Source organism: Macrobrachium rosenbergii, chromosome 15 (genome assembly GCF_040412425.1).
Source record: "Macrobrachium rosenbergii isolate ZJJX-2024 chromosome 15, ASM4041242v1, whole genome shotgun sequence".
NCBI classification, from domain to species: Eukaryota; Metazoa; Arthropoda; class Malacostraca; order Decapoda; family Palaemonidae; genus Macrobrachium; species Macrobrachium rosenbergii.
The window spans coordinates 21317054-21332216 of record NC_089755.1 but is presented as its reverse complement, the minus strand read 5'-3'; the positions used below and the strand labels follow the sequence as shown (position 1 = coordinate 21332216).

The 15163-nt window shown below is 38.6% G+C and overlaps 1 protein-coding gene across 9 annotated transcripts in view; it reads left to right on the top strand.

Annotated features, from left to right (window-relative positions):
* Positions 1-15163, top strand: part of LOC136846456 (dachshund homolog 1-like) — a 110434-nt gene that overhangs the window by 64158 nt on the left and 31113 nt on the right. For 4 of the 9 annotated variants that reach the window (XM_067117235.1, XM_067117234.1, XM_067117233.1 and 1 more), the window contains exon 2: positions 12276-12452. The exons of the other annotated variants lie outside the window; for them this stretch is intronic. In XM_067117235.1, coding sequence (XP_066973336.1) covers positions 12276-12452 — 177 coding nt within the window. The remainder of the gene's footprint in view (positions 1-12275; positions 12453-15163) is intronic. 9 annotated transcript variants of the gene reach the window in all.

Genomic DNA, 15163 nt, shown 5'->3' with positions numbered 1-15163 from the left:
CAAGTTGCTCGTGCTGTCGTACAGCTTGCTTAATTTAAACTAACCAACTCACCTTGCTTCAGAGTTATGCAAAACTCCATTCACGGAAGGCTTAGGGCTGGACGATCGATGGAGGACTGGATTTATGGTCTTTGGGACTCTTTCATTTCTTGAATGATGCCTCGTGAGAACAGTCATTCGGGAAATGAATGTAGGATATTTAGAGCTCGGGTTGCTCTCTGCCACGAGACACACAATGATTTCAAGGCCTCCGGTTTGTTTTCAGTGGACGATATTTGTGCCTCGCTATTTCCACTTTTCTTCAGTTTCTGTCTTCTCTTTCCGCCACGCTTTTCTGTGTTGATTAGCTTTCGTTTGTTATGTTATAGTCTTTATTTTCCAATTTTGTGCTATTTTACTCAGCAAGTCAGTCGCCTGGTTGCCTGTTCCACAGGAGGAGTAATAATGCTATAACGCAACAGCGTCTGAGGAAAACAGCCATATAAACCCGTTTCGCCCAATAAATACAGGTTTTCCGGCGTTGCAACTTTCATCGGAATAACCCTTTGTCGTGGCGTATCCTGATGGTAATAGGAGGATGTCTTTAGGGATTTGAAAAGGAATCGCGATGACAGGCCCGTGTTAGGCCCGTAGCGGAAGCTGTCACGGCGATCGTTGTGACTGTAAGGCAGGACGACGAAAACGATGATGATGGTACCACTAATACAAATCTAATATATATATTACAGTTGAAATAGAACTCTCTTTAATAATAATAATAATAATAATAATAATAATAATAATAATAATAAAATATCTATACTACCATATTTGTAAATAAGTACGTAAGTGACTAATCCTTGCCAAATGTTACAACTTGCGTGTAGCTTTAACCTTGTAATTTTTTATTTTATCCAACCTACTGTTTTTCTTGACTGGCAGTTCTTCCTTTTTACCTTCAGGGGGTGTGGACTCGGCAGAGGAAAGGTGGAGGTATATAGTAATGAGGTTTGGTGCAAAGGGGGGTGGGATGTTAGTAAGGGGAGGGGGAGGGCGGAGATTGCATCGTGGTCATCCTGGTACCTGCTATAATCTGCTGGAGGAGGTGAAGGGAGTCTGCCAGTGGCGCCAGTCGAGGGCCAGTCATGCCTGCTGGGGCCGGATTGACTTAAGACACACGCAACTGACTAAATACGGATGGTATTGATACTACCGTTTTGCTCTCTCTCTCTCTCTCTCTCTCTCTCTCTCTCTCTCTCTCTTTTGTCCCGGCCGTAGGACTTGAGTCTTGTTGTTTTTCTTCGAGTTTGCGTTCGTCTGTTATTCTTCTTTTTCTCATTGTAATTCTTCGTAGTGACGAATGATTCTTCTCTGTCATATTCCAGAATGTTTCTTCTCATGCTTCCTTCTGAACTCTCTCTCTCTCTCTCTCTCTCTCTCTCTCTCTCTCTCTCTCTCTCTCTCTCTCTCTCTCTCACAGTGAATTTCCTCATTCACTCTTAAGTTTATGTATTTACTGAGATATGCCGCCGTATTTTATCGGTTAACCCTTCTTCATTATTTTTATCCGATACCCCATCTTCCTTATTTTTATCCATTAGCTTGTCTCCCTTCTTACCTGTCTTGTTTTTATAAGCGTTGATATAAACTGCACGCCCAGGTGCAAGACAAAAATCTTATTGGTGTGACTCAGCTAAGAAGAAGAAGAAGTAAAAGAAAACAAAGCCGACGACGCCCTCTCCCGTGTGACGAAGATCCTGTTCCATACAGTAATTTTTCGACCACAATCAGCCCAAGACTCGGTGAACATTTCCACTCGAATTATTTGCTCATGACGTCAGGAGATTGTGGCATTGCGTGTAAATAGTCGGTCTGTGTATTAGAAGAGGGCCAAGAATCCCCTCCCCTTCAGTCCCCCGTCTTTCGGTGGTATCATTATTGCTATTCGGCCGCCATGGAGGACTCCGAAGACTTCTTCATGAGTCTCATTTATGTGTTAGGATAAATATTAGGCCAGTCATCGTTTTTCCGTAGGTTTGAGTACGTTATGGTAATGTACTAGGTTGCTTCCCCCTTCTCTGCTTATAATATTAGCGGCCACTTGCATTCGATATGTCATTACTGGCAGGGCTTCTTCTTTTTCTTGTTTACGTGATTCGGCAGTTTACTTGTTTCGGCAGTGGGGTGGATCGTGCTGCCAGAGAGGTAGAGTATTAAGTTTGATCTAACCTTCGTATAAGCAATGTTAGGCTATATAGCCTACCTATCTGGCTCTTCTGCAGCAACATCAGTTACAATTCACTTTGATATGGAAGGGAGCAAAACGTTCTGTGAAATAAACGACGCACGCTGCGCGTCGTCTCTGTTGCTGGTTCGAGTCCAGAAGTCCTCATCAGACCTATTGTTTTTCACATCTTATCTTATCTTATAGCCCGCTTTAGAAGATGTGTGCAGGCATAAAGCAGGCTTAATGTAGACCAACCACCATTTACGGAGAAGACTATCTATGTATCTGTCTATATATTATATATATATATATATATATATATATATATATATATATATATATATATATATATATATATATATATATATATATATATATATATATACACATATATATATATATATGTGTGTGTGTATGTATGTATATATATATATATATATATATATATATATATATATATATATATATATATATATATATATATATATATATATCTTCTTCTCTTTATGCAGTGGCCTGAGAAAGGGCGCGAAAAGATGAATGCCTCCAGGCATAGTTGGCGTCATATAAATCCAATATAATTCGGAGGTAATGGGCCAGCGTGTCGGGCGTATTTTCTGCTTAGACGCAGGTCCCCGAACTTGGAGACATCAGACACCGTGGCTGAATAGAGTGGTAATGGACATACACACAGCAGGAAGTCTTCCTTCGTCCATCACTCTGAGCCTTATTTATTTATTTATTTATTTATTTATGTATTTATTTATTTATATTTCTTTTAGTTTAGGTGTACGCCTGGATCTTCTCATAGAATGTCTTGAGATATGTTTGCTGTGTTGATATGTTAATTTTGATTCATGCACCTCGGAAAGGAATATTTAGTTATTTTTCGTTACTTTCAGTTTGTACTCTAATCACATATGTTTGACGATTTGTTGTTCAGATTCCGGACTTTGGTTGCTTTATTTATTTGCACACTAATGCGCTCGTGCGCTGGTTGTTTTACTTTTTTGCACACTAATGGGCTCGAGCGCCTGTGTTCTGTGTGTTTGTAAGAGAGAGAGAGAGAGAGAGAGAGAGAGAGAGAGGGAGGGAGGGAGGGCGCAGTATTCGCATAATTTTAACAACGAAGTGGTACGGTTTCCAAATTCTTTTTTCTTTTCCGATTGTACCTTTGAGCTGTAAACGCTGGTAATAAGAAGTACAGGATAATTGCAAGGCCTTATTGATGCGATCTTTTATACAACCATAATCATTCTTTTATGGACAGTGAAAGACTGAGTTTTATGACGCTCATAAAAGCAGTGTGGTGTTTTTAGAGGAAAGAGCGTCGGAATCAAGTTTCAAGTAATTTTAACGTCCGTGCGTTCAGCTGCTTATTGATTGATTACGCTTCAGTCTCCAAATTACGCCCAGATGAAGTTACGCCCGTCATCTTTTTTTTGCGTTGTCGCAATTGCCAGAAATTTACGAACATTTTATAATGCCTTGTGAAGAATATTAACCGTTAAATGTGAAGGTTATAGTACTTATATATTTAATTACCTTATTACGCTCATATGTTTATGATTTTGCATAACGTATAGATATTTATTTATTGTTGTTGAGTTGACTTAATTGTAATTTATGTACTAGTATTCAATACTGCTGATCGTGACTGTGAGTGAAAAGTTAATTGCATTAAAGCATGATACTTTTCGTTAAAAACAACCACTTTTTTTTTTTTTAATTATCTGAAGGTTACAGTAAAGTAAATGTCAGTTTGTAGGACTTCGTTTCTCTTAGAATCTGTTTTTTTGTTGTCTTTTATCAAATTGTATTTTTTTATTTTACTAGAATTCCAGGCTAGTAGGCTTTTGCTCTCCAAGCACCCCCCTCCCCTCTCCCTCTCATCAAGATACAGCAAAAAAGAGACGATGTGGAAGAAATTTTCCGTCGAATTTCTTTATACACACATTCATACTTTATCTGGAATACCCTAGTTAAGCTAAACGGTCTTGAGTAATAATATTATTTTTTGGAACAGTGGACTTGGCTATACTGTACACAGATTTAAATGTGGTAGCTTTTAATGGAACGGTAAACGTGTCTTTGCGCTCAAATCCAAAGATGATATTATGCAGTGGAACAGTGAATTTGTCTTACAAATCCAAAGCGCGTTTTGAATACCGAATCTAAGCGAAGACTTCTAGACTGGTTATGCTTTCCTCGTGGAACAGGGCTCCGTTGGGGGGAGGGGGGTCAGTGCACCTCACCCGGTGCACTGTAAGCATCACTTACGGTTCTTTGTAGTGTCCCTTCGGCCCGTAGCTGCAACCCCTTTCATTCCTTTTACTGTACTTCGGTTCATATTCTCATCCTTCCATCGTACTTTCCACCCTCTCCTAACAATCGATTCACAGTGCAACTGCGAGGTTTTCCTCCTGGTACACCTCTCAGACCTTTTTTCTGTCAGTTTCCCTTCTAGCGCTGAATGACCTCACAGGTCCCAGCGCCTGGCCTTAGGCTTAAACTCTACATTCTCTTCTGCTCCCCTCGTGGAACAGGGCGGTGATTCTGTGTAGAATTTCATTTTATCAGGATAGGCCAAGAACAGAGTAGACCTGAATTACCTTCTGGATTTATTTGCAGCAACCAATTACAGTTACACGAAGAATTACAGGAAGTTGGTGATACTTTATATATGTCTGCCTATCAATCTATAATATAATAATAATTAAAATTACGATTCTGATAAAAACACCGCAGAAAAAAAAAAAAAAAAAAATATATATATATATATATATATATATATATATATATATATATATATATATATATATATATATATATATATATATATATATATATATAAATATATATATACATATAATTATATATAATTACATATATACATATGTGTATATGTATGTAATCTTGTGTTTATTATTATTATTATTATTATTATTATTATTATTATTATTATTATTATTATTAATTATTATTATTATTCAAAATGAAACGTTTGTGTGAGATGCAAAAAACCATTAATTTACAAAGCTAGGGTAAACTGGCCGTATGTGAAGTAAATAAAAAAAAAACATAAAAAAAGAGGCCCTGGAAGAGACAAATAAATAGATTACTTGGAGATCGGTATCACCGGGGTTGGGGAGCGGGAGCTGTTGAGGGATTACCGCCATGAAATCACAAAGCGAAAAAGTTTGGAGAGAGAGAGAGAGAGAGAGAGAGAGAGAGAGAGAGAGAGAGAGAGAGAGAGAGGAATTCACATCACAAAAGCTGTTCGCTGTAGGTACCCACGTCGAATTACGGTTAATGAAGATTGCATGTTGCCTTCGTTACTAGATATTCGTGACCCCTGTCATTTTAAATGCAGACGATCCATATCAAATAGCTGGGTCGGTTTCGGGAGGGGGCTCCGAAAGGAGGGGAGGGCCCTGGCTGTATTTGCACCGTATTTTGAGCTGCATGTCGAACATGAGCGAGATAGAAACAGGGGGGTGGGGAGAGAGAGAGAGCGTTTTTAACATCAAAATAAGATCGGCTGTGTGTATGTGTGAGAGAGAGAGAGAGAGAGAGAGAGAGAGAGAGAGAGAGAGAGAGAGAGATAAAGAGAGAGAGAGAGAGAGAGAGAGATCGTTTGGTGAGAAAGGGAGTGCAGTAACTATTTTTATGTACCTATTTACTTATTTTCTTCAAGTCAGCATGTATGTGAATGAAAGGAGAGAGAGGAGCTCTTAAATTCGAATATCTATGTCCGCCTCAAAAAGCGAATGCGAAGAAGGGTGTGGGGGCCGGGGGCTTTAATTAGCCTTCGAAGTCAGTATACTGTATGTTCGGCTCAAAACAGGCGTATCGCACACAGAAGAAGCGGAGGGCGCGTTTGAATTGTGTGTCTCCTCTCCGAAATCGAGTCTAAGGGGAAATTTTGACGTCTGCAGTGACTCCGTCTGTGGTAATTGCTACCGGTGTAATTTTCATTGAACCTGCACTTGATAGAATGTAATATACATCTTGAAGACGGCCTTTGCGGCCATCCGGCGTGATGATGGTTATTGTGGTGTATAATTATACAATGCAACTATCATAATAAGCAGTTGTGCGTTCTGGGAACCATCTCTTCGAGACGTTTAAACTGTGGGTTGTAGATTTACAACCGGCATCAGTCTCTGTATCTTGTGCCACGCCACGAGACCTTGCCATTATATGCAAATGCGTTGTTGTTATAGAAAAAGGATTTGCTCTGTTATTGCACCAGGAAATGACCGGAAGTTCGTGTTTTTATAAGGGTTTTGTTTGGGGGAAAATGTGTTTTTAATGTTTCTCTAGGAAAGTTTTTCCTAGTGGACTCTGTTATTTGTTTCATGATAAACTTTTTCCTTTCTCATTTTAATTTTCTGCTTCGGTTGAATTTTGTTTTCCGTATTCTTTTCTTTTCTATTTTATGTACTTTTCATGATCTTTTGAACTAAATTTTGCCAAAAACTCATTAGCCTTTGTTTGTCGGACTGTTCTTGCGAGCAAGAGCCGATGCTAGCGCAGAACCATTTTAATATAACAACCATTATCTCATAAGATTTTAGTTACATATCCCCTTTTTGTTTTCAAATTTTTGCATTAACTGTTGCGGCGTTTTCCCTATCTAAAATCATTTGGTTAAGCTGCTTATCATCACTTCAGGTTCGTTCTCTTGCTCCGTTTTATCTAACCGATGCGTCTGAATTCTTCCTCTTTCCTGAATGTAACGCCGCAGAAATGAATAACAATAATAATAATAAAAGAGACAGAGAGAGAGAGAGAGAGAGAGAGAGAGAGAGAGAGAGAGAGAGAGAGAGCACAAAGGAAATGGTATTTAATTATATATGAAGGTTACCTTACTATATAATTTGAGGTTTGTGACGCTGGCTTTCAACTCCAGTCACGAACGCCCTCCAACCATTGGACGCATTCTGCAGCAGCTGAATAATATACCGCGCACTCCCAAGGGTCCCTGTTTCCCTGAAGGGAGTGTTTGCTGCAAACTCGTTTCTCCCTTGTGGAAGTTCAGGATGACCATGGTCTTCAGTTAAGGTCGTTTGCAAAGCTGTCGTTATCGTTTGATAATGAGTTGAGGCCTAGTTTTTGCGTCTCTGTTTTATCCTGCAATTCCTTTTTTCTTGTTGCTTTTCAGTGATTGTGCAATTTTTACCGAGGAAGTCTCCCACCATACCTGGCTTTGTCTTTGCTGATGGTGGCCTTGTGACTTTGAAATAGCGAACTTGTTGATTAGAGAAATCAATATTTTGTTTTTAATTTTATATATATATATATATATATATATATATATATATATATATATATATATATATATATATATATATATATATATATATATATATATATATATATATATATATATAGCTATTAACAGGACTTTCTTCCCTTCTTTATACTCGTATGGTCTTAGCGTTAAGATTCTCATAATTATAGAGATTATTTAAGCCCGTTAAACCGTGCTGAGTTTATGGTTTTTTTTTATTTATTAAATGTTTATTGTTTCTGAATCCCACTTTCATACGGCAACATAAAGTAGAACTTTGCTTTTAACGTCGATTTTGTTCAGTTCGAATATTTATAATTCATTGCTTGAAAAAGTCATTCACCTTATATAATATATATATATATATATATATATATATATATATATATATATATATATATATATATATATATATATATATATATATATATATATATATATATATATATATATATATATATATATATATATATACGTGTGTGTGTTTAGTGATTTATCTTCCTTTGTCTCTTGGTTATTTCGTCCATTTTCTATTTTCTAATTTTTATTTTCTCATTTTCAGTTTGATATTTATAATTTCTATTTGCAGTTTTTGTTGATTCTGTTTTTTTAATTTCTCTTCTAATTGTTATTTTTGTGTTTGTTATTTTCTACATTATATCCTTTCTTTTTATTGTTTCTGTTTCGTACTTTTTTTTGTTTCTCTTTTTCTGTTCTGTAGAGGATTTTTTCACAAGTTGAATCTAATGGTGATTTAGTATGCTCTCGACATATGCAAAAATTAGCCTTGTTCAACACCAAAGGAGCATCTTGAACTACACTGCCAAGAATTTGATCGCTTCTTGAGCGCTGGAATCATTAATGAAGGCTAGAGAGCAGGTGTTGGGAGTAAATTTAGATGTTCCAAGGAGAAGTATTTGGGAGTCTGGGAGTGTAGAGGGTGTCTGCACGGCACGTCACTTGGAAAAACATTGTAAGTAGCAATCATCTTGACGGTAAGCTTCACTGGACAGACGGACGGACGGGACTTCGTTCCTTAGAGAGAGAGAGAGAGAGAGAGAGAGAGTCCTTTTACCTTCCAAAGGAATTGAAGGTATTCCCTCCTAGTTTGGCTGACGCAGGGTGAGGACATTCATTTTGTGAAAGATCAGAAAAATGGGGGATTGTTTTGAATGAGCTCAGTGTTCATACATTTCTCTATCGATCCTAATTGGCTCCTGTGAGAAGGGCACCAAATGTCAGGTTGAGGTTAGCCTTCTAAAAGGAATAACATGATGCGAACGATGAACAATGAACACTAGGAAGCTTTCTGGTCTACGGGGCGCTAAAGGAAACTGAAGTCATAGTATAATTGTGTTACATGATCCTGAGTTCCTCCCTGCACGAAATTTGTACGGTCATTTACGAAAAGGTTCTCGCTTTAGAGGAACACTTTATTTTAATTCCTCTTCTTATAAGAACAAAAGGAATCGTCAACTTTAGGGATCTGTGATGAATTAACGTGAAATTTCGTCATCTGGAAGTCTCCCTTCTCCCCTGTCTTGCCAAGCTTTCTCAACTTGCGTTATTAAAGAAGTGCCGTGCTAGGTAATCCTGAAGAATCGTGGGAACTGATGTTTGTGGTGGTGTTTTGCAAAGGTTTCGTATGGGGATGTTTGAAGACCGTCGTGGGAAGAGAATGCCGCGTTTTTCGAGCAGATCGATGACTGTAAGCCAGAAAAGGCGGCTAGTTAAGTACTTCAAGATTGGTGACGTGATTTCTTGGGTAGTTAGTTTTACCTAAAGCTTTGGGCGGAGTTTGGGCAGCCTTTCAAAACTATTTGGGTAAGATTGCAATGTATGTCAGGAGGTATCAATATTTCGAGTTCATATCCATCCGCTTGGTGAATGGTTTCATGTCTACGATTGGTGTGTTTTCAGTCGCATTTTAGATTATTACAGTTTTTGTGTTGAAAGTCCGCATCAAAATGAACGTTGTATTTTTGGAATAGTGTGTTTGTTACAAATCTTGTGTAAGGCAGCGTGCTGCTCGGGTTGTCGAGTGTTGATTCAGACTCTGTTATTAGTGGGCGTAGGCATAAACTTAGCGCTCTGAGTATACGCTCTAGGGGGGGAGGAAAGGAACAAGGCAGAAGTAGATGCGTCGTATCGTGAGGAAGTACATTGCCATCTAAGAAAAGCAACAGTGTTTGATTATCCAGAAGAGGTCGAGGGCTTAAGCATAGGTTCTTTGATGCACTTGTAGGTGGCTTGAAGTAGATTTGGCTAGAATAAAGACTGGGATCTTGTTCTTAGGTGAAAGGAGGGGATATCATTTTTTTGGGGGGGAGGGGGGTAGTTGGAAGGCGGTGGGTAGGGACGGGGATGTCCAATACGAAACCCTTTGGATACGCTTGTCCGGATTCGCATATCGGTGGCTACTGCCCGGGATCAGCCCTTTTGTATACTGTAGGGTTTGTTGTTTGGGGTCTGTATTGTTTGCAGTGAAAAGGGTCTGTTTAGGTCGAATGTTTAAAGAAGATCGCATTGTTATTGATCCGTTGGCTGGAGCGGATCTTGAAAAGAAGTGAAAAGATTGAAGTAACTGATCCTGTTATATGACGCTTTTTTGATCGACAAGTTCGGTAAACACCTCCTCTCAGTGATTTATTTTAGTTATTTTTTAGGATGTAGTTTATTATGATAATTATTATTATTATGAAGTTGTCAAAGTGACATTACTTTATTTGAAACTGGAGTATTACTTGTAAGTTGAATGAGAGCACCCCAAGAATCCAGGTCGTTTTGATTTTTAATAGCTTTTTTTTTTTTTTTGCTAAATTGGAATAATTTTAGTGTTCTAGGTATACATTTCAAAACCATCCTCTCTCTCTCTCTCTCTCTCTCTCTCTCTCTCTCTCTCTCTCTCTCTCTCTCTCTCTCTCTCATTTCTGCAATGCCCTCGAACACAAGTCTTCGTATGCCTCGCTGACCCCCACCCACCAAATCATTCTTCATTGAATGCAATAAATCAGTGCTAGAAATTGCCCTTCCAACCACGCCACCTCTGGGCTTGTTCCTATTCAGTGTGTGTTTGTTAAAAAGTCTGTCTCTTCTAACTTATCGTTGGCTGTGATACGGTATAATTAAGTGTTAAGGTTGTTGGCCGGCCGCACACCTGGTGACGTGTCTTGAATTGCCATTCTCTCTCTCTCTCTCTCTCTCTCTCTCTCTCTCTCTCTCTCTCTCTCTCTCTCTCTCTCTCTCTATATATATATATATATATATATATATATATATATATATATATATATATATATAGGGTATGTGTGTGTGTGTGACGCCTGTTTGTCTTTTTAAAAACTTTGCTCTTATTTACCTAGAGTAATTTCCATTTTCTCTCTCTTCTCTCTCTCTCTCTCTCTCTCTCTCTCTCTCTCTCTCTCTCTCTCTCTCTCTCTATATATATATATATATATATATATATATATATATATATATATATATATATATATATATAATATATATATATATATATATATATATATATATATATATATATATATATATATATATATATATATATATATATATATGTGTGTGTGTGTGTGTGTGACGCCTGTTTGTCTTTAAGAACTTTGCTCTTATTTACCTAGAGTAATTTCCATTCTCTCTCTCTCTCTCTCTCTCTCTCTCTCTCTCTCTCTCTCTCTCTCTCTCTCTCTCTCTCTCTGTCTGACTGCTTACTGATGATCTTGGCTCCAAGACTGGTCATTTCTTCAATTAACCTCTCCCTCCTCCTCCTCCTCCTCCTCCTCCTCCTCCTCCTCCTCCTCCTCCCCCCATCTCACTAGCAGCCAGGAGCCGTTCCTCCTTCCCAAGTGACCATTTCTACCAGAGTCTTCCGAAACTTGGCCGTATTATTAACGCTGGCTGGAGCCCTCGCCTCTCCTGCTCCTCCTTCAGCTCGAGAGGTTTAACGACTATCATCTCTTACACAGATACTCATTAATTTTTTTGCCACAATGGCCACTTCCCCGACCATTAGGACATAACCATTTAGCTATCACTACCACTTGCAAGTCTCGCTACTTCTACTTCTTGATGCCCTTGGGAATTGGGCACCTTCAGAGAGAGAGAGAGAGAGAGAGAGAGAGAGAGAGAGAGAGAGAGAGAGAGAAACCTCTTACGTTAGATCTGGCATAACAAATACCGTATGATGAACTTATGATGTGATAATTGTATGTATTACTCTTGCATCATTGTTGAACATGAAATCAAGTCATCAATTAAACTCGGAATATAGTAACTTCAGTCAAATGGCATTATTTTAAATTGAATCCTTGGCTTCGTCGGAGTAATCTTGCCGGAGAAGCCTCGCCTCCCGAGGCTTCCCATTCGCCTGTCCATTTACATCCCTAAATGGGGTTCTTTGTGGGCTCCTTTGACACTGCGACCGCACGTCATCACGACAGCCACATCCTCTCCCCCACTTTAAAAAATGCATCATAATATACAAGTGTTTTGCCTGCCCATTTTACCGTCAAAAAGAACCACAATTAAGCGAGTCGCCCATTAACCCACTCCCTGTTTCACTTCTCCCATCCCCTGTTATGTGATGTCCATCCCTACCCGCCTGGCCTAACTTCCTCGTTCACTCAGCTCTCGTCCCCCTTAATTTAAATCATGCTCTCTTTCTGTGTCTTTTTATTAATTTTTGATTTGCGTAGTTCTTTCTCCTTCCTTGACCCACGAGAATAAGACCCGATGTGGTGTGTGTGTGTCCTGTTCTAGGCTGGTGCCGTATGCCACCTGGCGAGGCGGGCAGCGCGAGGAGCAATCAGCAGTAGGGAGGTCGGTGATGGCCGATTCCCTCGCCTGCTCGAGACTAGCCGATCTCCTCCCCACTCCTACTCCTCCTGCTAGTAGTCTACAGCTTGAAAATGCTCTGCTGCCTGCTTCTGAAAACCCGTACGTTGCTTTCACAGTAACTTGTGTACTTGGCTAGGAAGTTTACAAGACTAGTTAATTACTTGTCTCGTGGTTTTTTTGCAATTCGGTTTTTAAAAGCCATGTCATGTTTTGAAACATTCAGTTCTTAAGACAATAATTCTCATTGCCAAAGACTCTCATTCATTTTCAATAGTTTTCGTCTCCTTAATTTTTAGATTTTGAGCGAAATTTTTTATCTTAACCCAAAATATTTTTCAATAAGATCTTTGAACTGAATATAATTCCTTTTTTTTTAGATTGAATATAACTATGATAACCACGCACTAGTTACATTGTAATTGGTATTGAATGCATTGTTTTTTTTATAATTGTTAATAAGAGCACACGGTAATTCTCTCTCTCTCTCTCTCTCTCTCTCTCTCTCTCTCTCTCTCTCTCTCTCTCTCTCTCTCTATTTCTTTATTCGCAATTATTATGTTGTGTTCTATCTGTTTTTTTCCATCGGTTTGGGTATTTAACCTTATTAACCTTTTGTTTACTTTCGTCTCTCTAAGAAACTTAATCACACAAGTCCAGAAGAAGACATCGGTAATTTTGCAGTCATTCACAAGCACAAACACCAGACCTTACCAGCCCACCAAATATTCTGAACGTACCAAGACTTAAAAATGTATCTGACAGTATTCGTACAAACTGGAGCAAGAAACAGATTTGGTCACATATATGTATTATATATGTTGAACAAACAGACATTCTGACATTCAAGTATATGAACATAAATGAAATGGGGTTTAACGTGGTCCTTGCTTATTAGTGTTTTGAAATGATGTTGATTTTTTAAATAAATTGTTACGGATGCTGTAATGTGTACAATCTTGCTTTCTGTAAAAACCGGTATTTTCTACAGAGATTATGAATTATTAAAAGCAAAAAATTTTGTCATTGGCGACTTTAATAGTAACTTTCCATACGTTTCGCTAAAAATATTATCTGTTCCGCCGATAGTATAATTATGATAAAGTAGCTTTAATTATGATAAAGTAGCTTTAATTATGATAAAGTAGCTTAAATTCTGCTGAATGTTGATACATTCCAATGAATTTTTGACAAGACACATTCCGCTGAATGTATGAGAATGATGCGTTGCGCTGAAACTGTTACTCGTTCATTTCTTAGCAGTTGACATTACAAGAGAAATAAGTTTCAATGCAGTAGATGCAAGGAGGGTATGACTGGGTATTAAGGAGCACCTTATACCCCATCCCACATCTCCCATCTCCCATCTCCCCTTCCTTCCTCCTTCATCCATCCCTGTCTTCTTAACCCCCCCCCCCTTGCCCCCTTTCCACACCCCTTTTCGTCCCTCCTAAGTGCTTAATCCCCTCTCTTTTTTCTTGTCATAGTTCAATAATGACCACAACATATTGCAGTTTGTGCTCCAGCCGGACTCGACCAGCGTTGCCAAGTTCTCCATTCCAAGATTGGACGAAATGAGGGAGAAAATCGTAATTTTTCCAAAGCCCGAAATGAAATGAGTGAGATGGAGGCATTCGATTTTTCACTGAGAGTATTGTGGGCTGTACATAATAGCATGCCACTGAGTAATCACCCGCCCCCCCTCCCTTGCCCAGCCCTGTGAGCAGTGTTAGTCTTTGGCAATGGCAACACTTCCACTCACATCCGCCAATTGATAGTTGATAGATTCGGAGCTGTCTGATTGAAAATTCACGCCGTTGTGGTAAATGAATTTACTTGGAAATGTGCATTATTCTGGACAGAGAGAGAGAGAGAGAGAGAGAGAGAGAGAGAGAGAGAGAGAGAGAGAGAGAGAGAGAGAGAGAGAGGCGGAAACAGCACAGCACAATGTACAAGAATAAGTTTAATGTTTGTCGGTGATGTCTTTCGAAGACTCGTGGCCTTGAGTCAGTTATTAGTGCTGTGTTGAATATGATGGATTACGAAAGTTATTTGTTCATTGCATACATTTTTCTGGGAGTTACTTTTAGTGGAGTGGAGAGAGAGAGAGAGAGAGAGAGAGAGAGAGAGAGAGAGAGAGAGAGAGACTCTGGTGAGTTTGTAAGGACCTAAACCAGTCACATTATGTAAACTCAGGAGGGAGTCCGAAAATAGAGATTATTCATGATAGGAAAATTATGTTAATATTTTTATTCCAATGTTTTATATTGTGACAACTCTGTTATGAGTTCATTCAATTCCGTAAGTCAAAAAATACACAGTTTTTTATTTGCTATTTTGAATCTTGACAATTTTTGTGGGTACTATTGTTGCAAGAACTCGGATATGATATGAAAAAGTAGTTGCCAACTTTCTTGCAGTGCTTATTTCATTGAAGAAAGTATCCTTCTTCGACAAAGTACCAAACCGATCAATATTGCTTTCACATTTAACAAAAAACCAATTAAAAAAAGTGTACTTCCGTGACAAAGTAGGCTGGCATTCTTCTTGGGAAGGTAGCGTCAACCACAACAGGAATGTTATTTTAGATGTGTTCGTTACGACAACAAATCTGTCGTTGTGGTCTGTGCGCGTAAATATTCATTTTCTCCTATTCCCCTTTCCCCACTGGCATCGGCTGTCTGCGTTAGATTGTATCGCCCGTAACAACTTCCGCTTTCTATTGACAGGTTAGCTTTTAAGTGTGAAATTTACGGCCTTATCTAAATTGTAGATAGACGATACGTATCCTATTAATATTTCGATGTTCTGCA